Source organism: Eleutherodactylus coqui, chromosome 7 (assembly GCF_035609145.1).
Source record: "Eleutherodactylus coqui strain aEleCoq1 chromosome 7, aEleCoq1.hap1, whole genome shotgun sequence".
NCBI lineage: Eukaryota > Metazoa > Chordata > Amphibia > Anura > Eleutherodactylidae > Eleutherodactylus > Eleutherodactylus coqui.
The window spans coordinates 32,078,303-32,100,688 of NC_089843.1; the positions used below are offsets into that span (position 1 = coordinate 32,078,303).

The 22,386-nt window shown below is 44.9% G+C and overlaps 1 protein-coding gene across 1 annotated transcript; it reads left to right on the plus strand.

Annotated features, from left to right (window-relative positions):
• Nucleotides 1-747: 747 nt before the first annotated feature.
• LOC136573250 (vomeronasal type-2 receptor 26-like) lies at nucleotides 748-21,469 on the plus strand. The gene is made up of 3 exons (XM_066574549.1): nucleotides 748-786; nucleotides 1,968-2,091; nucleotides 20,574-21,469. Exons 1-3 carry the CDS (start codon nucleotides 748-750, stop codon nucleotides 21,467-21,469), a joined length of 1,059 nt encoding a protein of 352 aa, XP_066430646.1.
• The last annotated feature ends 917 nt before the right edge of the window (nucleotides 21,470-22,386 follow it).

Consider the following 22,386-nt stretch of genomic DNA (forward strand, 5'->3'; position numbering starts at 1 on the left):
AATGTAGTACCATTGCTATATAATAGGAATAGGGCACAAATACAAATGAAGCATTGTTTTGTTTTGTTGCCTTTTTTGTGCCATATAGTATAAATTATATGTTGACCTTGTTTTTAAGGGTCATTGTGATTGTCAAAAATTATATATTTTTTTTTATTGTTTAGCATTTTTAAGTAGTATTATTTATTTTAAAAAGTGTTTTTTTTAGGGGTGGGTGCTCATTGAAATGTATAAAATGTAATTTTCCTTATTTTTGTTCACTAAGGGATTCTACCCACTAGCGTTTTTTTTTAGCGCTTCAATATCACAACATTTTTTGGAACTCTCCAATGTTAAAATTGCATCACACAAAAATCGCAAGTTTTGTCGTGGGGGGAAGTGGCAATAATCACCTGATAGTTGTTTTTTCCTCTCAGATTGATACACATGACTATGCACTAGCTAATGGCCCAGGAGACAGGGGATTCATTCATTAGTTAACCCTGATTTTGCACTCTTTGTGAATGGATCGAGGTATGGTCAAGAAGGCAGGTTCTACACAAGTTATGTTGTGCTCCCCTTACATGATGTAGTCCAAGCTGAACCTCTTCTAACCTAAAGTCTACACAGACAGAAAATAATGAAAGTGTTGGGGGTAGAATTCGCCTTTTATGCTCTGTACCATCCACAAAGCAGTGGTAGAGCAGAAAGTTTAAATGGTACCTTAGAAACCACGATCCAGAAGGCCTTGGCAAAGCTCAATAGACCATGGACCGAGTGCCTCCCCCTGGTACTCTTTTCCGGAAGGTACACACCTGACAGAATAGGCCTCAGCCCATATGAAGCACTTTTTGGGTCTGCGCCAAGGTTAGGATTGCATTTACTGCGATAACTCCAGATGCAGCATGGTAGCTTGACAAACTGTGTTATTGCTCTCACAAAACACTCCTTTGAGCCCAAATACGAGGGACAGTTAGTGAAACAGACAGTTTCAAGGGGGGGTTGTAGTGGACATACACATATATCTATACTTCTATGTTTCTATATAAATGGTATATATATGTATATAGACTGAATCTACATCTGCACACTAAAAGTGTCCGCTTCACAATTCCTAACGGACATTAGCAGAATAACAGGATGCACAAAACCACAGCCTTAAACCACAGATTTTAGTAATACGCTTGTCAGCATATACAGTGTTAGTGAGATACATGCTTAAAACCTCAGAAATGCAAGTATGTAACCTCCGGGCATAGCAGGCGTCATTTGACGACAACTTGCTCATCACACCTCCACCCCTTCTATCGAGCTCTTCAAGATGTCGCTCACATCCTGCCTGAAACCACATGATGGATGACGTCGATGACCACAGATGACCGGATGCAGGAAGAACCTTAAAAGGCTCATCCAATTATATGCCTATATGTATTATCTATACAATTTCTAGCACGCTCATAAAGGGCAGATATGTTCAATGCTATAAAAGAGGCTACACGCCCACTAATAAAGCAGGGTCGGAAGATCTCGTACGCTTGCTTATCTATGCCTGTGTGATTTCTTCTTTGTGTGCACAATCTCTAAGCATTAATCTGGATGAGTGCGAACATTCCTATTGATCACGGCGTGGACCCTAAATAAATCCACGACAGTTTCAGCTTTTGCGATTTTTGTGCGATGCAATTTTAATGTTTGAAAATCCCGTTAAATAAAATGCAGTGATATCACAGCGTTTAAAAAAAAACAAACAAAAAACGCTAGTGGGTAGAAGCCCTAAGGGACTTGAACCTGCAATTGTAAATAATTATTTCTTATCAGGTTGTCACTTCCAGAAAATGGTTTAGCATATACATCTGTTAAGGTTTTAAGATGCCACAGTCTATATTGACTGCAGTATCTAAAGGGTTAAACAAATTTGAACAGAGGTTTCTATAATCACTGATATTAAGCATTAAACAATAAAAAAATCACTAATTATACCATTCCAGATTCCAGTCTCTAAATGTTCTGAGGATTGTCTACCAGGTTATAGAAGAATTATCAAGGGAGGACCTTTCAAGTGCTGCTTTGAATGTGCCAAGTGTTCAAAGGGAGAAATAAGTAATGAGACAGGTGACCTTGTTTTCTTTCAATGGGTTACTACAATAGCATCTTCTGTTCATTAGGGCATTTGAATGTCATACAGCTGGGTCCCCTGTTCAACACCTCCTTCATTTCCCTGAAAAGAGAAACACTCAATAAGAGCGTTTACCTTCCTAAAGACCTTGGGGTGTTTAGCGGACCATCTTGAACTCCACATTTTCAAAGCTGTTGTACATCTTGGCATAACCCCTTTTAAAAGGAAAAGAACACGTGTTTAGGGATACAATTTGCTGCTATCCATGCAAGAGCACAAGAGCACTTACAAATGGAGATCTGGTGTCTGAGGGTAAGATGGAGGGAAATTTGTTTTTTTTTGTGCAAACTTATCATTTGAGTAATCACACCCTAGAGGATTACCTTAATCAAAGGATTAGATTTCAGTAAAAGTAATTTTAAAGAAATGGAGTTTTTTTAAAAAAGGAATTAAAAGTGGCGAATAAAACAGCAGGAGTGTGTGCCCAGGGAGCACTAATAAATATTGCCATTTTAGGGTGACTACCCACTACAGTTTTTTTTTCACTGCGAAATTCGCAGCATTTTTTTTTCTGCAGGGGTCCATGGGACTTGTAATGTTAAAATCGCGATCTTGCAAAATCACAATCTACCGCGAAATCGCAATTTTGCGCGATCGCGATTTTAACATTACAAGTCCCAGAGACCCCTGCAGAAAAAAATACACTGCAAATTTCGCAGTGAAAAAAACCTGTAGTGGGTGGTCACCCTTAAAGGTAATTAATAGAGATGAGCGAGCACCAAAATGCTCGAGTGCTCGTTACTCAAGTCGAACTTTCAGTGATGCTCGAGAGTTCGTTTCGAGTAACGAACCCCATTGAAGTCAATGGGCGACTCGAGCATTTTTGTATATGACTGGTGCTCCGCTAAGGTTTTCATTTGTGAAAATCTTAGCAAATCACCAAAGTCATGTAAAAAACACAGAAATGGATAGGGCAGGCGAGGAGCAACATGCAGGGCTGCATTTCGGCATTTCGGGCTCCGAGGTCTCACTATTAAGCCACAATAGTGGCAAGAGTGAGACCCCCCCCCCTCCCACTGTCAGCATTAAGATCGTTCTCCTCTGCCACAGCTGTAACAGCTGTGGCAGAGAAGATCGATGTTAGCCCATTGAATTCAATGGAGCCGGCAATACAGCTGGCTCCATTGAAAGCAATAGGCTGCCGGCGAGCGCCGGATGAATTTTCGGGAAGGGCTTAAAAATATAAGCCCTTACCTGAAAATCATCCTAAAATGTATAAAAAAAAAAAAAAATGTATACTCACCTTTCCGCTGCAGCCGGAGTTCAGCCGCGTCTGGCCGGCAGTTCTTCTGAACTGCTTTCTGTAGTATTCAGCAGGTGGGGATTTAAAATCCCTGCCTGCTGAATGAGCTGCCTCTGATTGGTCACAGCCTCACCAATAAGAGGCAGCTCTCACTCACCCATTCATGAATTCATGAATGGGTGAATGAGTGCTGCCTCTGATTGGCTCAACGCAAGGACCAATCAGGGGCAGCTCTCAGCTGAATTACTTTTTACACATTTCTGGATGAATTTCAGGGAAGGGCTTATATTTTTAAGCCCTTTCCGAAAATTCATCCCGCGCTCGCCGGTAGCCCATTGCTTTTAATGGAGCCGGCTGTATTGCCGGCTCCATTGAATTCAATGGTCAGTGCTCGTTTAATCGAGATGAGTACCGCGTGGTGCTCGTCTCGAGTAACGAGCATCTCGAGCACCCTAATACTCAAACGAGCATCAAGCTCGGACGAGTATGCTCGCTCATCTCTAGTAATTAAATGACATGTAAAAAAGCAAAAGTAAGGCTGCTTGCATATGGGCGACAGTGACTTCAATACGAGAAAATTGCATGTCTATCGCTGCTATGCACGATTTTATCACAGCTAACGTGACTTTTTCGCAAACAAATCTTGCATCGCATCGCATGAGCCTGCGATTTTCTCGTGTGATTTTCTTGTGCGAGAGAATTACTAAATGTTCAGGTGTGAAATGTAAATGGCCCTGATCCTGCACCCTCACAATTGGCATTTAAGTGACACACCTATGATTCTATCCTTTGGAAGTGTGATTTTGGAAAGTTGCAAGGTGTGAGTTCAGCATCTTTTGTTGCACATTTGGCATATATTTTGACATATTGTTCAGAACGTGGGAGATGCTTTGCCATTGTCTGCTATCGCGGTGCTTTGGTGAGCGCCCCAAGCAGTGTCAGAATGAAACATGGAGCACTAGGTGCATGTGGGTTCACCCCATTTTGGAACAGCATTTGGAGTTGGGTCTTTTCCGGGCTCTATTTGATGACCTCAGGTGACGCCCGGAAAAGTTCCTGGCATTTACTTGGCTGGCAATAGCCTCATTTGATGATTTGATGCTTTGCTGGAGTTAGTTTGAGGAGAGTTGACGTTGTGTGATACCAACATCCAAAGGTTCATTTCCGCCAACGAATGTGTTCTTGTTACCTTGATGTATGTTACTGCAATTTTAAACTGTGCTGCTTGCTAATGATGGTTGGCAAAATAATGTTAGTGGATACAGTAATGCTGTGCAATGTAACGTAATTGTCTTTGATTAGCATATGCATGTGTAGTATTGAGCCGCTGATTATTAAATTGTTTCTGTCCCAGTTAACATTTTGTGTGCTTCTTTTTCATTGTTTGTGTTGTTTGGATGCTCTCTTTGCTTTTGTTTTAGGACCTGTATTCCCAGTTACTAGCGCTTCTGGGACCTGTCCCCTCCCTTGTGGCATAAGCCCTACGGCTAAGACTTCCTAACCCTGAAAGTCGAGCACTGCATAGGCGTTTATACATATTTTTTTTAATTAATGCAATGCCTCAAAAATTGAAGCAGATTTTATATTAGCAGCACAACTAATGAGATTTTGAAAATCTCTTCTACACTCTGAGAGAAAAATCTACACAAAACCCATGTGAATGTTGACATGTGGTGTGGGATTTAATTCTGCAGCATGTTAATGTTAAAAATAATGTATATCAATAGCCCATCCAGTGCTCCAGCATTCCTCCTTGTTTTTGTTTTTTTTTGTAAATGTGTCTGTCCTTTTTTAGAATGACTGGGGGAATAAAAATGTTGTGATTAGGCCCTCCCCTAGTCTTTTCCCTGACTACAGCATGGGGCTTCTAGAAAAACTTTTGCTGCAAAACCACCTGGTAAAGATAAACAAAGGTATTGCTTTACCAAAAAAAACTGAAAACTAATGGCTTCTGAAAGCAAACACACAAACATTTGTTAAACCAAGCTCATAAACTTCTGGAACTATTTATGAACATCTTACAGGGGCATATAGGTAGACCCATGGGGCTCAGGTGGGTGAACATAACTGGCACTTGGATCTTGTTTTGCCGACGGGCCAGTGACAGGGTCTTGTATGCGCAGGGTGCGCTGTGGATCCCCTTGATGCGGTGCAGGCTTCCATTGGGCCTAAAATACTCAGGCAGCCTTGAAAAGAGAGGTAGGGGGTAGAACACATCCTAGGGGCATATGTGGGGGTGGGGGCGAACATACTGCTGCTGCCTATCTGGCCATTGGCACCAATCGGCGTAGGCACTCAAGAAGCCAGAAAATTGCTGGTGAAAGGCAGGGGGATCATTGGCTATTTGCATCAGTGCAGGCAGTCGTTGTGAGGTGGTCTCGACCATGTGGCCAAATCCCTTAACCCAGTCTAAGTTTCTCCTGGCTTGGAGGTAGTTAATAACCTTGTTGTTAACTATTCAACTAATCTGGGGATCCCCTCTCGGTCTTTGGCGACAATGCGCTGGATGCCACGTACCCTGGCCCTGGCCCTGGCACTTCTCTGGTGCAGAAGTTGGGGTGGCTGCGACAAGCCCTCACCAGGAGGTGTTGCAGCCTGGCTGCTCTTGGCATCACTGGATAAGGGATCCAGACCGGTTGCAGGGATGTTATCAACCATTCTGCAGGCAAAGAGAGAAAAGGGACAATATTTTGTAAAAACTAACCGTCCACAATTCGGCATCTCTGAGTTTGTTTCACAGTCCTGTGTTAGAAAATTAGTACAGGGCACTTTAAACATCTTGAAATATCCATGCCTTGATGGCTCGGAGCTACAAAATAAGGTATGGCAGCAAACCAGGTGCAGATAAATAATGAACAGCTTTATTCCTCCTCAAATCACAGATACATGACGTTTCGACTTGAAGTCTTTTTCAAATGCAGTGTTAACAATGGTAATCAACAGAGTATGTATGCAATCAAACAGCCAATCAGTAATCAACTCTTAATCACAGATTAGTACCTCATGTGGAAGGTTGAAATCAATGCATAGATTCATGTGGACTCTTCTGGCACCAGGCATCCTCATAGAGGAAGTCATGTGATGTGGCGTCATGATATCACAACGTGACACGCACGAGATCCCGCAGTGTAACGTGACATAACAGTCACGTAGGCGCGTGTCATTGGATGCGCCGCGACTGTGCGTTAGAACAAGTGTTCCAAATGGGGCGCATGAATAGATCGCAATCGATGCGAAAAAGGGCCTGCGTGTCAAAGTATGAGCTCCACAATGAGGCGCATAAATTCTACGCGTTGGATGTGAAAAAAGGTCGAAAAAAGGCCGAACAGTGTCATCAAGAGTCCATGCATTAATCGAACAATTACAAAAAATAAATACAGTACGGGAGGAACAAGGACAGTACACACAGAGCAGACATCCTAATATAGCAGCATATATATAAATGGCAAACATAACAGCTAAATTGAGCAGCACCTCAGAAGGAATGCATAATATACAGATATGAAAAAGCTACAAACTGCGGCCAAAACGCTGCATATGAATGAACACAAAAAAATATAATTGCAAATGAAGGAAGTATGTCCCCATTTGTCACTCCAAGTTCACTCCAGTAGATTCCAATCACAGATATCCCAGACGGATGTATAATCCACCACTACAACAAAAAAATAAATAAGAGAATGAGAAACAATACTCAAAAAGTGATGCAAACATAACTTAAGAGAAATAAAAAAAATACCAAATATAAAAAATGCAAATATAAAACAGACAGGGTGAGGATCGGTGTCACTACAGAAATGGCGGGGTATTATAATCAATATTGAGTTCCTTTTTAAGGAGAGTTTTCTCACAATCACCACCGCGTGAAAGAGGGGGCACACAGTCGATCACCCTAAACCGTAGTTGGCCGACCGTGTGTCCACTCTTCACAAAGTGGCACAAGACAGGCAATGATAGGTTCTTCGTGCAGATAGAACTTTTGTGTCCATTAATTCTAGTACGAATTTCTAGAGTTGTTTCCCCCACGTATTGCAGTCCACATGGACAACTCAGAAGGTAAATCACGTAAGAAGAAGAATACGTAAAGAAACCTCGTATCGAGAAAGCTGCACCTGTTGATGAATGGTGAAATTTGTCACCTTTGTCATATTATTGCAGCAAGAGCACCCTAGGCACGGGAAATTCCCAGAACAGTGAGGTGCTAATAAAGTTTGCTGTAATCCTGATTTCTTTTCATACATCGAGTGTACCAAAATATCACGCAAATTCTTACCCCTTCTATACGACATCATTGGGGGATTGGCGAACTCATCAATATTATTATCGGCCATGTGTAACAACGACCAATCTTTTCTGAGAATAGTAGATATTTGTATACTTACAGGACTGTATACAGACACAAAAGGGATCCGCTTTGGACCCTCCACCCTGGATCTAGAGGATAACAAATCAACACGTTGAACATTATTCAATCTCTGTGTGGCCATTGTGATTACGTTATTAGGATAGCCTCTGGCTAAAAATTTAGTGCACATCTGTGACAAACGATTTTCTAACTTGTGGATAGAGATGAGCGAACGTACTCTTCCGAGCTTGATACTCGTTCGAGTATTAGCGTGTTCGAGATGCTCGTTATTCGAAACGAGCACCACGCGATGTTCGAGTTACTTTCACTTTCATCTCTGAGACGTTAGCGCGCTTTTCTGGCCAATAGAAAGACAGGGAAGGCATTACAACTTCCCCCTGCGACGTTCAAGCCCTATACCACCCCCCTGCAGTGAGTGGCTGGCGAGATCAGGTGTCACCAGAGTATATAAATCGGCCCCTCCCGCGGCTCGCCACAGATGCATTCTGACATTGTTCAGGGAAAGTGCTGTCTTGCTGGAGATGCTATAGGGAGAGTGTTAGGAGTTATTTTAGGCTTCAAGAACCCCAACGGTCCTTTTTAGGGCCACATCTGACCGTGTTCAGTACTGTTGAGGCTGCTTTTTGCAGTGTTGCACATTTTTTTTTTTTTATATATCGGCCGTGCAGAGCATTGCGTCCAGAGCATTGCGTCCTGCAGTAATTTTACATAGTCCAGGGCCAGTAGTGGTGAGGCAGGGACAGAAGACATATACAGTCTATATAGGCAGTGGGCTTTTCCAAAAAAATTTGGGAAAAAAAATCTATTTGGGCTGCCTGTGACCGTCCTCAGTGTACTGCGTCTCTGCTGGGGTAGTTGTCCTAATTCATACGCAGCCAGCTAAGTGTTACAGCAGGCTTGCGCAAAATTATTTCCTGGCTATGCTGTGCGTTCCATGAGCGAAGTCAGCCTCCAACCACAGGCCAATAAGCGGCACATTTAATTACAGCTATCTGTTTCTGCGCTACTGGTAATACACCATGCTGAGGGGTAGGGGTAGGCCTAGAGGACGTGGACGCGGGCGAGGACGCAGAGGCCCAAGTCAGGGTGTGGGCACAGGCCGAGCTCCTGATCCAGGTGTATCGCAGCCGACTGCTGCGGGATTAGGAGAGAGGCACGTTTCTGGCGTCCCCACATTCATCTCACAATTAATGGGTCCACGCGGTAGACCTTTATAGAAAATGAGCAGTGTGAGCAGGTTGTGTCGTGGATGGCAGAAAGTGCATCCAGCAATCTATCGACCACCCAGAGTTCTGCGCCGTCCACTGCTGCAATTCTGAATCCTCTGGCTGCTGCTCTTCCTTCCTCCCAGCCTCCTCACTCCATTACAATGACACATTCTGAGGAGCAGGCAGACTCCCAGGAACTGTTCTCGGGCCCCTGCCCAGATTGGGCAGCAATGGTTCCTCTCCCACCGGAGGAGTTTGTCGTGATCGATGCCCAACCTTTCGAAAGTTCCCGGGGTTCGGGGAATGAGGCTGGGGACTTCCGGCAACTGTCTCAAGAGCTTTCAGTGGGTGAGGAGGACGATGACGATGAGACACAGTTGTCTATCACTCAGGCAGTAGTAATTGGAGTAAGTCCAAGGGAGGAGCGCACAGAGGATTCGGAGGAAGAGCAGCAGGACGATGAGGTGACTGACCCCACCTGGTTTGCTACTTCTACTGAGGACAGGTCTTCAGAGGGGGAGGCAAGGGCAGCAGCAGGCAAGGTTGGAAGAGGCAGTGCGGTGGCCAGGGGTAGAGGCAGGGCCAGACCGAATAATCCACCAACTGTTTCCCAAAGCGCCCCCTCGCGCCATGCCACCCTGCAGAGGCCGAGGTGCTCAAAGGTCTGGCAGTTTTTCACTGAGAGTGCAGACGACCAACGGACAGTGGTGTGCAACCTGTGTCGCGCCAAGATCAGCCGGGGAGCCACCACCACCAGCCTCACCACCACCAGCATGCGCAGACATATGATGGCCAAGCACCCCACAAGGTGGGACGAAGGCCGTTCACCGCCTCCAGTTTGCACCGCTGCCTCTCCCCCTGTGCCCCAACCTGCCACTGAGATCCAACCTCCCTCTCAGGACACAGGCACTACCGCCTCCCGGCCTGCACCCACACCCTCACCTCCGCTGTCCTCGGCCCCATCCACCAATGTCTGTCAGCGCACCGTCCAGCCGTCGCTAGCGCAAGTGTTGGAGCGCAAGCGCAAGTACGCCGCCACGCACCCGCACGCTCAAGCGTTAAACGTGCACATAGCCAAATTGATCAGCCTGGAGATGCTGCCGTATAGGCTTGTGGAAATGGAGGCTTTCAAAGGTATGATGGCGGCGGCGGCCCCGTGCTACTCAGTTCCCAGTCGCCACTACTTTTCCCGATGTGCCGTCCCAGCCCTGCACGACCACGTCTCCCGCAACATTGTACGCGCCCTCACCAACGCGGTTACTGCCAAGGTCCACTTAACAACGGACACGTGGACAAGCACAGGCGGGCAGGGCCACTATATCTCCCTGATGGCACATTGGGTGAATTTAGTGGAGGCTGGGACAGAGTCAGAGCCTGGGACCGCTCACGTCCTACCCACCCCCAGAATTTGGGGCCCCAGTTCGGTGGTGGTATCTGCGGCGGTGTATGCTTCCTCCACTAAACCACCCTCCTCCTCCTCCGCAACCTCTGTCTCGCAATCAAGATGTGTCAGCAGCAGCACGTCGCCAGCAGTCGGTGTCACGCGGCGTGGCAGCACAGCGGTGGGCAAGCGTCAGCAGGCCGTGCTGAAACTACTCAGCTTAGGAGATAAGAGGCACACGGCCCACGAACTGCTGCAGGGTCTGACAGAGCAGACCGACAGCGGGCTTTCGCCGCTGAGCCTTCAACCGGGCATGGTCGTGTGTGACAACGGCCGTAACCTGGTGGCGGCTCTGCAGCTCGGCAGCCTCACGCATGTGCCATGCCTGGCCCACGTCTTTAATTTGGTGGTTCAGCGCTTTCTGAAAAGCTACCCACGCTTGTCAGACCTGCTCGGAAAGGTGCGCCGCCTCTGCACACATATCCGCAAGTCCCACACGGACGCTGCCACCCTGCGCACCCTGCAACATCGGTTTCATCTGCCAGTGCACCGACTGCTGTTCGACGTGCCCACACGGTGGAACTCTACGCTCCACATGTTGGCCAGGCTCTATGAGCAGCGTAGAGCTATAGTGGAATACCAACTCCAACATGGGCGGCTCAGTGGGAGTCAGCCTCCTCAATTCTTTACAGAAGAGTGGGCCTGGTTGGCAGACATCTGCCAGGTCCTTGGAAACTTTGAGGAGTCTACCCAGATGGTGAGCGGCGATGCTGCAATCATTAGCATCACCATTGCTCTGCTATGCCTCTTGAGAAGTTCCCTGCAAAGCATAAAGGCAGACGCTTTGCGCTCGGAAACAGAGTCGGAGGAAGACAGTATGTCGCTGGATAGTCAGAGCACCCTCCTGTCTATATCTCAGCGCGTTGAGGAGGAGGAGGAGCATGAGGAGGATGAGGAGGAGGGGGAAGAGACAGCTTGGCCCACTGCTGAGGGTACCCATGCTGCTTGCCTGTCATCCTTTCAGCGTGTATGGCCTGAGGAGGAGGAGGATCCTGGAAGTGATATTCCTAGTGAGGACAGCCATGTGTTGCGTACAGGTACCCTGGCACACATGGCTGACTTCATGTTAGGATGCCTTTCTCGTGACTCTCGCGTTACACGCATTCTGGCCACTACGGATTACTGGGTGTACACACTGCTCGACCCACGGTATAAGGAGAACCTTTGCACTCTCATACCCGAAGAGGAAAGGGGTTCGAGAGTGATGCTATACCACAGGACCCTGGCGGACAAGCTGATGGTAAAATTCCCATCCGACAGCGCTAGTGGCAGAAGGCGCAGTTCCGAGGGCCAGGTAGCAGGGGAGGCGCGGAGATCAGGCAGCATGTACAGCACAGGAAGGGGAACACTCTCTAAGGCCTTTGACAGCTTTCTGGCTCCCCAGCAAGACTGTGTCACTGCTCCCTAGTCAAGGCTGAGTCGGCGGGTGCACTATAAAAGGATGGTGAGGGAGTACGTAGCCGATCGCACGACCGTCCTCCGTGACGCCTCTGCCCCCTACAACTACTGGGTGTCGAAGCTGGACACGTGGCCTGAACTCGCGCTCTATGCCCTGGAGGTGCTTGCTTGTCCTGCGGCTAGCGTCTTGTCAGAGAGGCTGTTTAGTGCGGCTGGGGGAATCATCACGGATAAGCGTTCCCGCCTGTCAACCGACAGTGCCGACAGGCTTGCACTCATCAAGATGAACAAAGCCTGGATTTCCCAAGACTTCTCTTCTCCACCAGCGGACAGCAGCGATACCTAAACAATACGTAGGCTGCACCCGCGGATGGAAGCATTGTTCTCTATCACCATCAAAAACGTGGACCTTTTAGCTTCATCAATCTGTGTATAATATTCATACTCCTCCTCCTGCTCCTCCTCCTGAAACCTGACGTAATCACGCCGAACGGGCAATTTTTCTTAGGCCCACAAGGCTCAGTCATATAATTTTTGTAAACAATTTTTATACGTTTCAATCCCTTGTAAGCAGACCCCGATGTCTATGAACGATTGTCTAACAACCCCACTAGTCAGTATCAGACTCTTCTACGGAATATATTGCTTGACGCTGTAATGGAGGGCAACATAGATCAAGCCCTGTATGATTTTCTGTATGTAACCACGCCGGTTGTGCCAACCATCTATGCATTGCCAAAGATCCATAAATCTCTCGTGAATCCTCCCGGACACCCGATCGTCTCGGGGAGAGGATCATTATTTAACCATACATCTATCTTTTTGGACAAGGTACTGCGTAGGTTTGCCACTTCGGGCTCCTCTTATGTCAAAGACACCAGTGACTTTCTAACAATCTTGGGTAAAATGGTTATTATGGACGATGTAATCTTGGCCTCATTTGACGTGACATCTTTGTACACGTCAATTACTCATGAAAAGGGATTAGAGACTCCATCACTTTCTCGGACCATGCCCCAATTCATCTAGACATTAGTTTGCCATGTATTACCCCAGGCGAATGGAGATGGCGTCTGAACGACTCCCTCCTGGACCCCATAGATGAGAGACTGAAAATAGGGGACCATCTAGAGGAGTACTTCAAGAGCAACTCAGATGGAAGTGTAGGTACACCCATGGTGTGGGAAGCCCATAAGGCTTTTGTTAGGGGTCTACTGATAGCATTGGGCTTGAGGGTAAAGAAGCAGAAACAAAAAGAAATTGACAAATTATTAGCCCAAATTGCCAAACTTGAATACACAACAAAACAATCTCAGACCAAACAGAACCTTGAGGAACTAACCTCCCTAACGCACCGCCTCAAATGCTGCTTAACAGAGAAATTTAATAAAAAACATATCTATCTTAAACATGCAGCCTACGCCCATGGCAACCGAGGCAGTAAACTAATGACCTTTCTCCTCAAAAAGATCAGGACAAGGAACGCTATCCTAACTATAAAAACACATTCCGGGTCTTGAGTATCCTCTACGCCAGACATAGCCAGAGAATTTCAACTCTTCTATTCAAAACTATATAACCTCAGAGAAAGAGCAAGTCCCCCCACCCAGCAGATCTTAAATGAAAAGATTGACTCATTTTTGAGATCTCTAAAAATACCGGAGCTGAGTGAGATGGAGGCAGCGTCCCTATTGACACCAATTACAGGGAAAGAGGTGGAGGAAGTTTTGAACTCCTTTGCATATGGTAAAAGTCCAGGACCCGACGGTCTCTCACTTACCTATTATAAAACCTTCAAAGCACAATTAATCCCCAGACTTACCGAAACCTGCAATGCTTTACTAAAGGGAGCCGCTCTACCTAGACAAGCCCAAGAAGCGCACATCACTCTCATCCTGAAGGAGAGTAAGGACCCAACACAGTGTAGTAGCTATAGGCCTATTTCACTTATTAATTTGGATGTTAAGATCTGGGGCAAACTCTTAACTAAAAGAGTAGGTGAGTTTATCCCGACATTGATAGATCCAGAACAAGCTGGCTTTGTCAGAGGCAGAGAGGGGAGAGGAAACTGCCTCAAACTACTCCATGCAGCTAGCAATGCCCAAACTCGTAAAATCCCTATGTCCTTTGTAAGCACTGATGCAGAGAAGGCCTTCGATAGGGTAGACTGGGCCTTCATGGAGAGAACATTGCTTCGCTTTAACTTCCCTCCTGCCTTCATCGCGGCAATACTGACGTTATATTCAAATCCGCACGCCAGACTAAAAATAAATGACTCGCTCTCTCCACCATTTGAAATTAGAAACAAGACGCGCCAAGGTTGCCCCCTCTCCCCAATACTGTTCATTCTCACTATAGAACCATTGTTACAATGGGTAAGACAAGACCCAGTATTGGAGGGCCTTAAAGTCCAGTCAGGCACGTTGTCGTCAGCGGCATTCGTGGACGACGTCATGTTTGTAATTACTAAACTGGAGAGGAGCCTACCGAGACTAGTTTCAATTCTGTGAGACTTCAGCTCTCTATCAAACTTTAAAGTTAACTTTGAGAAGTCCACGATTCTTAATATATCAATTCTGTAAGCTAACTGCAAATCCCTGAGAGACGGCTCCCCGTTCGCATGGTCCGAGACAGTGGTGGACTACCTAGGAATAGAGCTAACGAAAAGAACTGAAGACCTCTTCGCAAAAAATCTATACCTCCTAAATGCCCAAATCAAAACCCTACTACGAAAATATGATCTACCATTCCTTTCATGGTTTGGAAGGAAAAATATTTTGAAATCATATGTTCTACCTATCGTTCTTTACAAACTACATATGATCCCAATACACCTGCCGCTCTCCTTCTTTAAATCCCTACGAGTAATTTTCTCGGGCTTTGTGTGGAGACAGAGGAAGCCCAGACTGGCGTATAACTTAATGACCAGGAGGAGATCGGAGGGAGGGATGGATCTGCCAAACGTCCAGGACTATTATTACTCCAAATTGGATACTTGATGGACCTGACACGTCCATCGAAAGATCCAATATTATATGATCTTGCGACGGCCGCACACGGAGAATCTCTGATGGAAGACCTATGGTTCCCAAAAAGGAGCTTATATAGAGCTAAGGGATTCAACCCCCTCCTCAAGGGACCATGTGAGATTTGGGATAAAAATAGAGAATCACTGGCCCCCACCCCTTCCCCACTGACACCTATTCAAAGCTTATGCAGATTACTAGAAACCCCCTCAGATCCCGGCTCCCGGAGTGTCTGGAAACAGTTACAGGGAAGCAGAGTGGGAGAGCTGCAGAACCAGGCTCACAAAACACCATAGGAAATCCTAACCTCGCTGGTCCCCAATTCCAAGTTATCATTCCTGCAGCTGGCACATGTAGGAAAAGTTATAAAAGAATTCTTAACTAAACACAAATCAGTTAGGCCAAAGACAAACTTTGAAAACGCTTTACTAGAAGACAAACCCAGCGCTAGGAGAATCTCTAAGATTAGGAAGAATTTCCTAGCCCCACCTTTATTTACCAAACCAACCTTCCTAATGTCCTGGGAAAAAGAGCTAAAGATCAGTTTATCCACGGCAGATACCAAGCTAATCCTAAAACTGGCATACGGCCTGTCCCCGTGCGTCTTAATGCAGGAAAGTCATTACAAATTATTAGTCCGATGGTACAAAACCCCCTTAATGGCTACATGATTACAAATTAGCACCCAACAATGAATGTTGGAGATGCAATGCTGCAATAGGCTCTTATCTCCACATTTGGTTCGAATGCTCGAGAATCACCCATTTCTGGAGAGAGATAGAAAAAGACCTGAGAGTTTTCTCACCTAGTATAACAATTCTACCGGAGATGGTTTTCCTCTGGAAACCTTCTCCCGACTTCCAGCCGTACAGAAACAAACTAATAGCATTTCTTTTACATGCTGCTAAAGCGGTGATTCCCCTAAACTGGCTTCAACAAAGTCCCCCCTCCATATCACAGTGGAGAGAAAAAGTAGACATGATATGCAGTATGGAAGAGCTAACAAGTTGGGCTAGGGGCACACACGAGGACTTTAGCCTAACATGGCATCCCTGGAGGGAAGCAAGGAAGGATCAGTAGGTATATTAGAATCAGCTCCGCAGAGCGCATAACATGAAAGCAAGATGATAACCCCTTATATCACTGGAAGTCACCGGCAGCTGCGGGTGGACTGGACCCCGGACGTTGACTGCAGAGACATGATCCCATCCCCCCTGCGGATCGTGGGGCGGAGCGGAAGAGAGAGAGCGACTCACGTGAACGAAAGTTGTATCCATAGTTCACCCCTTATATCTCGACCTGAATCACAAAGCACACCCCCCTCCCACCCATTACCCCCCCCCCCTTCTCTTTCCCGAACTATCTATTCCTTGTCTGACACATTAGTGTACGCGTTGTATCGACAAGATATATTGTTAGGTTACAGGTCAAAATATGATTATAACTTTATTGACGATACTGTGGCTGGGGGCCCCTCCCGGGTGGCACCATCCAGGACATAGCAGTAAATAGGCGGGAGGCCCTCTCTTTGAGGCAACCTTGGATATATCTGACTCATACCAAATTTTAGTTCCCAGCTATGTGAACCACAAGAATATAATTTTCCCTGATGCATCCTTTTACATGGACTGGGAAGAACAGGCGGGGCGTGCCCTGGGAGGAGCCTCCAGCAATTACTCTACCAGCTGTTATAATTACCTGTAATGTAAGAACAACTTATTGACTGTAATATATGACATCGAAATCATTATGAAAAAACTCAATAAAAATTTGATTAAAAAAAAAAAAAAAGGGATTAGAGGCAGTGAGGTATAAGCTAACATCGTCTGATATACCACTCAAATGCGAACATGTGATTCTATCATTGCTTGAACTTATTCTGTCAAAAAAATATTTTTTCTTCACAGGCAAATATTACAGACAGTGCCAGGGGACCGCCATGGGATCAAAAGTAGCACCAACCTACGCTAATATTTACATGAACAGGTTTGAGAAAGACTTTGTGTATACGTCTTTGTTCTGGCCCATGGTCGTCTCCTGGCACCGCTACATTGATGGCATATTCTTGGTGTGCCGAGGTAACGAGAGTGATTTGATGGCCTTCCACTTGCTATTAAATGGCATCTGGCCGGAACTTCAATTCACTTTGAAATACTCGAGAGAAGAAATTGCATTTTTGGATGTTTTGGTAACCAATGTTGGTGTCAGGTTGGAAACGGACCTTTACGTCAAAGAAACGGACCGTAATATTCTACTAGAATACAACAGCTTCCACCCTCGCTCCATGTTACGGTCTCTACCGTGGAGCCAGTTGATTAGGGTTAAACATATTACCATTGACCACAAGTTAGAAAATCGTTTGTCACAGATGTGCACTAAATTTTTAGCCAGAGGCTATCCTAATAACGTAATCACAATGGCCACACAGAGATTGACTAATGTTCAACGTGTTGATTTGTTGTCCTCTAGATCCAGGGTGGAGGGTCCAAAGCGGATCCCTTTTGTGTCTGTATACAGTCTTGTAAGTATGCAAATATCTACTATTCTCAGAAAACATTAGTCGTTGTTACACATGGCCGATAATAATATTGATGAGTTCGCCAATCCCCCAATGATGTCGTATAAAAGGGGTAAGAATTTGCGTGATATTTTGGTACACTCGATGTATGAAAAGAAATCAGGATTACAGCAAACTTTATTAGCACCCCGCTGTTCTGGGAATTTCCCGTGCCTAGGGTGCAATAATATGACAAAGGTGACAAATTTCACCATTCATCAACAGGTGCAGCTTTCTCGATAAGAGGTTTCTTTACGTGTTCTTCTTCTTACGTGATTTACCTTCTTAATTGTCCATGTGGACTGCAATACGTGGGGGAAACAACTCTAGAAATTCGTACTAGAATTAATGGACACAAAAGTTCTATCCGCACGAAGAACCTATCATTGCCTGTCTCGCGCCACTTTGTGGAGAGTGGACACACGGTCGGCCAACTACGGTTTAAGGTGATCAACTGTGTGCCCCCTCTTTCACGCAGTGGTGATTGTGAGAAAATTCTCCTTAAAAAGGAACAATGCTGGATTTATACTTTGGACACTTTGACACCAAGAAGCCTCAATATTGATTATAATTAGAGATGAGCGAGCATACTCGTCCGAGCTTGATGCTCGTTCGAGTATTAGGGTGCTCGAGATGCTCGTTACTCGAGACGAGCACCACGCGGTGCTCGTCTGGATTAAACGAGCACTGACCATTGAATTCAATGGAGTCGGCAATACAGCCGGCTGCATTGAAAGCAATGGGCTGCCGGCTAGTGCAGGATGAATTTTCAGGGAAGGGCTTAAAAATATAAGCCCTTACCTGAAAATCATCCTAAAATGTGTAAAAAGTAAAAAAAAAATATACTCACCTTGTCCCGGAAGAACGATGTTAGCCCATTGAATTCAATGGAGCCGGCAATACAGCCGGCTGCATTGAAAGCAATGGGATGCCGGCTAGTGCGGGATGAATTTTCGGGAAGGGCTTAAAAATATAAGCCCTTACCTGAAAATCATCCTAAAATGTGTAAAAAGTAAAAAAAAAATATACTCACCTTGTCCCAGCAGAACGATGTTAGCCCATTGAATTCAATGGAGCCGGCAATACAGCCGGCTCCATTGAAAGCAATGGGATGCCGGCGAGCGCGGGATGAATTTTCGGGAAGGGCTTAAATATATAAGCCCTTCCCTGCAATTCATCCAGAAATGTGTAAAAATAAAAAATATATATATACTCACCTGCTCCCGGCAGACGGAGTTCAACCGCGGCCGGCGGCAGTTCTCCTGAACTGCTCTCTGTAGTATTCAGCAGCCGGGAATTTAAAATCCCCACCTGCTGAATGAGCTGCTGAGGCAGAGGAGAACGATCTTAATGCTGACATAATTTTTTTTTTCATTTTTACACATTTTAGGATGATTTTCAGGTAAGGGCTTATATTTTTAAGCCCTTCCCGAAAATTCATCCGGCGCTCGCCGGCAGCCTATTGCTTTCAATGGAGCCGGCTGTATTGCCGGCTCCATTGAATTCAATGGGCTAACATCGATCTTCTCTGCCACAGCTGTTACAGCTGTGGCAGAGGAGAACGATCTTAATGCTGACAGTGGGGGGTGGGGGGGGGGTCTCACTCTTGCCACTATTGTGGCTTAATAGTGAGACCTCGGAGCCCGAAATGCCGAAATGCAGCCCTGCATGTTGCTCCTCCCCTGCCCTATCCATTTCTGTGTTTTTTACATGACTTTGGTGATTTGCTAAGATTTTCACAAATGAAAACCTTAGCGGAGCACCAGTCATATACAAAAATGCTCGAGACACTCATTGACTTCAATGGGGTTCGTTACTCGAAACGAACTCTCAAGCATCACTGAAAGTTCGACTCGAGTAACGAGCACTCGAGCATTTTGGTACCACGCCGTTTCTATAGTGACACCGATCCTCACCCTGTCTGTTTTATATTTGCATTTTTTATATTTCGTATTTTTTTAATTTTCTTTAGTTATGTTTGCATCACTTTTTGAGTATTGTTTCTCATTCTCTTATTTTTTTGTTGTTGTTGTAGTGGTGGATTATACATCCGTCTGGGATATCTGTGATTGGAATCTACTGGAGTGAACTTGGAGTGACACATGGGGACATACTTCCTTCATTTGCAATTATATTTTTTTTGTGTTCATTCATATGCAGCATTTTGGCCGCAGTTTGTAGCTTTTTCATATCTGTATATTATGCATTCCTTCTGAGGTGCTGCTCAATTTAGCTGTTATGTTTGCCATTTATATATATGCTGCTATATTAGGATGTCTGCTCTGTGTGTACTGTCCTTGTTCCTCCCGTACTGTATTTATTTTTTGTAATTGTTCAATTAATGCATGGACTCTTGATGACACTGTTCTGCCTTTTTTCGACCTTTTTTCGCATCCAACGCGTAGAATTAATGCGCCCCATTGTAGAGCGCATACTTTGACACGCAGGCCCTTTTTCGCACCGATTGCGATCTATTCATGCGCCCCATTTGGAACACTTGTTCTAACGCGCAGGTGCGGCGCATCCGATGACGCGCGCCCACGTGACTGTTATGTCACGTTACACTGTGGGATCTTGTGCGTGTCACGTTGAGATATCATGACGCCACATCACATGACTTTCTCTATGAGGACGCCTGGTTGCGGAAGAGTCCACATGAATCTATGCATTGATTTCAACCTTCCACATGAGGTACTAATTTGTGATTAAGAGTTGATTACTGATTGGCTGTTTGATTGCATATATACTCTGTTGATTACCATTGTTAACACTGCATTTGAAAAAGACTTCATGTCGAAACGTCATGTATCTGTGACTTGAGGAGGAATAAAGCTCTTCATTATTTATCTGCACCTGGTTTGCTGCCATACCTTCTTTTGTATATTTGGATGACTTAGGAAATTACTTGGATCACATTTCCCTGTGGCGACTGCAATTGACCAGTTCATCCCTTATTGGGTCAAGGTGGTGCTGTCTGCAATTCTGTTTGTCTATATTTGATGGCTCAGAGCTAAAATATTTTCATGTCAAGAGGTGTACCTGTACAATATTAGGCTAGTAGTTTCATATTTAATGCTAATTGGTGTTTCATAAGAACTATTGCTTACATTTTTATTTTCATTTTCTCCAATTTCTTTGAATCGGAGTGTCTATAATCACAAATTTCCACTTTTTTGCAGACAGCTCAACATGCCAAAGGTGTCCAGAAGATCAATGGCCAAATAATATGAGCCAATGTTTACCAAAATTAATTGAAGCTCTGTTTTATAAAGATCACAGAACAGTTCTTGTAGTTGCTATAATTTCTGCATTATTTTTTGCTAAATCCTCAATGATTTTGGGCATCTTCATTTTATTTCGAGACACTCCAGTAGTCAGAGCTAATAACCAAACTCTGAGCTTCATTCTCCTGGTTTCTGTCATGTCAAGTTTCCTCTGTGTATTTTTTTTCTTGGGATATCCTACACATGTCACCTGTATGCTTCGTCAGACTTCATTTGGGGTCATCTTCTCAGTAGCTATCTCCTCTATTCTGGCTAAAACCATCATAGTCTACATGGCCTTCAAAGCCACCAAACCTGGAAGCATCTGGAGCAAATTTATTGGTTTGAAAATTGCAAAGTGTGTGGTCTTCTGTTCATTTCTTCAAGTTTTACTTAGTATCATTTGGTTATCTACTTCTCCTCCATTCCCAGAAAGGAACATTCAATTATATCAAGACAAAATTATATTTCAGTGTAATGAAGGGTCATTGCTGGCCTTCTCCATGCTCCTGGGCTATATTGGACTACTTGCAGCTGCTTGCTTCATTGTTGCTTTCTTGGCCAGAAATTTACCAGATAGTTTTAATGAAGCTAAAAACATCACATTCTGCATGCTGGTTGTCTGCAGTGTCTGGGTGGCTTTTATCCCAGCTTATATGAGTGTTACTGGGGTAAATACTGTTCTTGTAGAAATATTTGCTATACTATCATCAAGTATTAGCTTTTTGGGCTGCATATTCTTCCCTAAATGTTATATTATACTAGTGAGACCAGATTTAAATTCAAAGCATATCTTTTCAAAGCATGTATGAAAAAAAAACATTAAAAAAAGGTCCACCAATTAATGAATTTACAAAATATGAACAACTGAAATAAAATAAAACTGATCACTAACTAAATTTTTTACAAGTTTATCAACTGTGCACTTACTATTCATCTGCACACTGCCTTCACCCAAGTTTTGCTTGAAAGATTGGTAGCAGGAACATCTTCCATTCTTCGTGACTCGGGATACCCTGCCCAGCACTCACTAAGTAGTAATGACACCGTAAAGTTACAGGTAGGTAGAGTAAAGGAGAGGTATGGGTACGGGTACAGATACAGATAGAGGGGGGGGGGGGGGGCAGCTCACCTTTTGCATCAGGTCCCCTGAGCCTTTAGTTACCCCCCTGGAGAGGTGTATTTATGGTTATAGAAACAGGTGGTTAGAACTGGCAGATTCAATACAAAGGGAGAAATATTTACTAAAGAGTAGATGAATTATAGCAATAAAAAGTTGTAGGGAGCAGCTATTTTCCTAGGGTATAGTAACTGAAAAGTAATGATCTTGCCAACATCCTAGGGATATCTGATGGTTGGCCCATGTTCCTGCCCCTGTTGGCTGGCAGCAGAGACTCGGGAGTTTAGCTCAAGGGATTTCTTAGCACATGTGCTGCCAGAGGGAGTTGCTGCACTGGGTTATTACATAGCATTCAGTCATTCACAGGGGCTCCAGCATTGGGATCATCTCTAGAGATGAGCGAGCACCAAAATGCTCGGGTGCTCGTTACTCGAGTCGAACTTCCCGCGATGCTTGAGGGTTCGTTTCGAGTAACGAACCCCATTGAAGTCAATGGGTGACCCGAGCATTTTTGTATATCGCCGATGCTCGCTAAGGTTTTCATTTGTGAAAATCTGGGAAATTCAAGAAAGTGATGGGAACAACACAGAAACGGATAGGGCAGGTGAG

Excerpts from the sequence above, each read along its gene's own strand:
- LOC136573250 (XM_066574549.1), top strand. The coding sequence starts at position 748 with ATGGACCGAGTGCCTCCCCCTGGTACTCTTTTCCGGAAG. Across the intron at positions 787-1,967 it reads CTGGTACTCTTTTCCGGAAG|ATTCCAGTCTCTAAATGTTC; the intron begins GTACACACCTGA and ends ATACCATTCCAG. Across the intron at positions 2,092-20,573 it reads AGAAATAAGTAATGAGACAG|ACAGCTCAACATGCCAAAGG; the intron begins GTGACCTTGTTT and ends ACTTTTTTGCAG.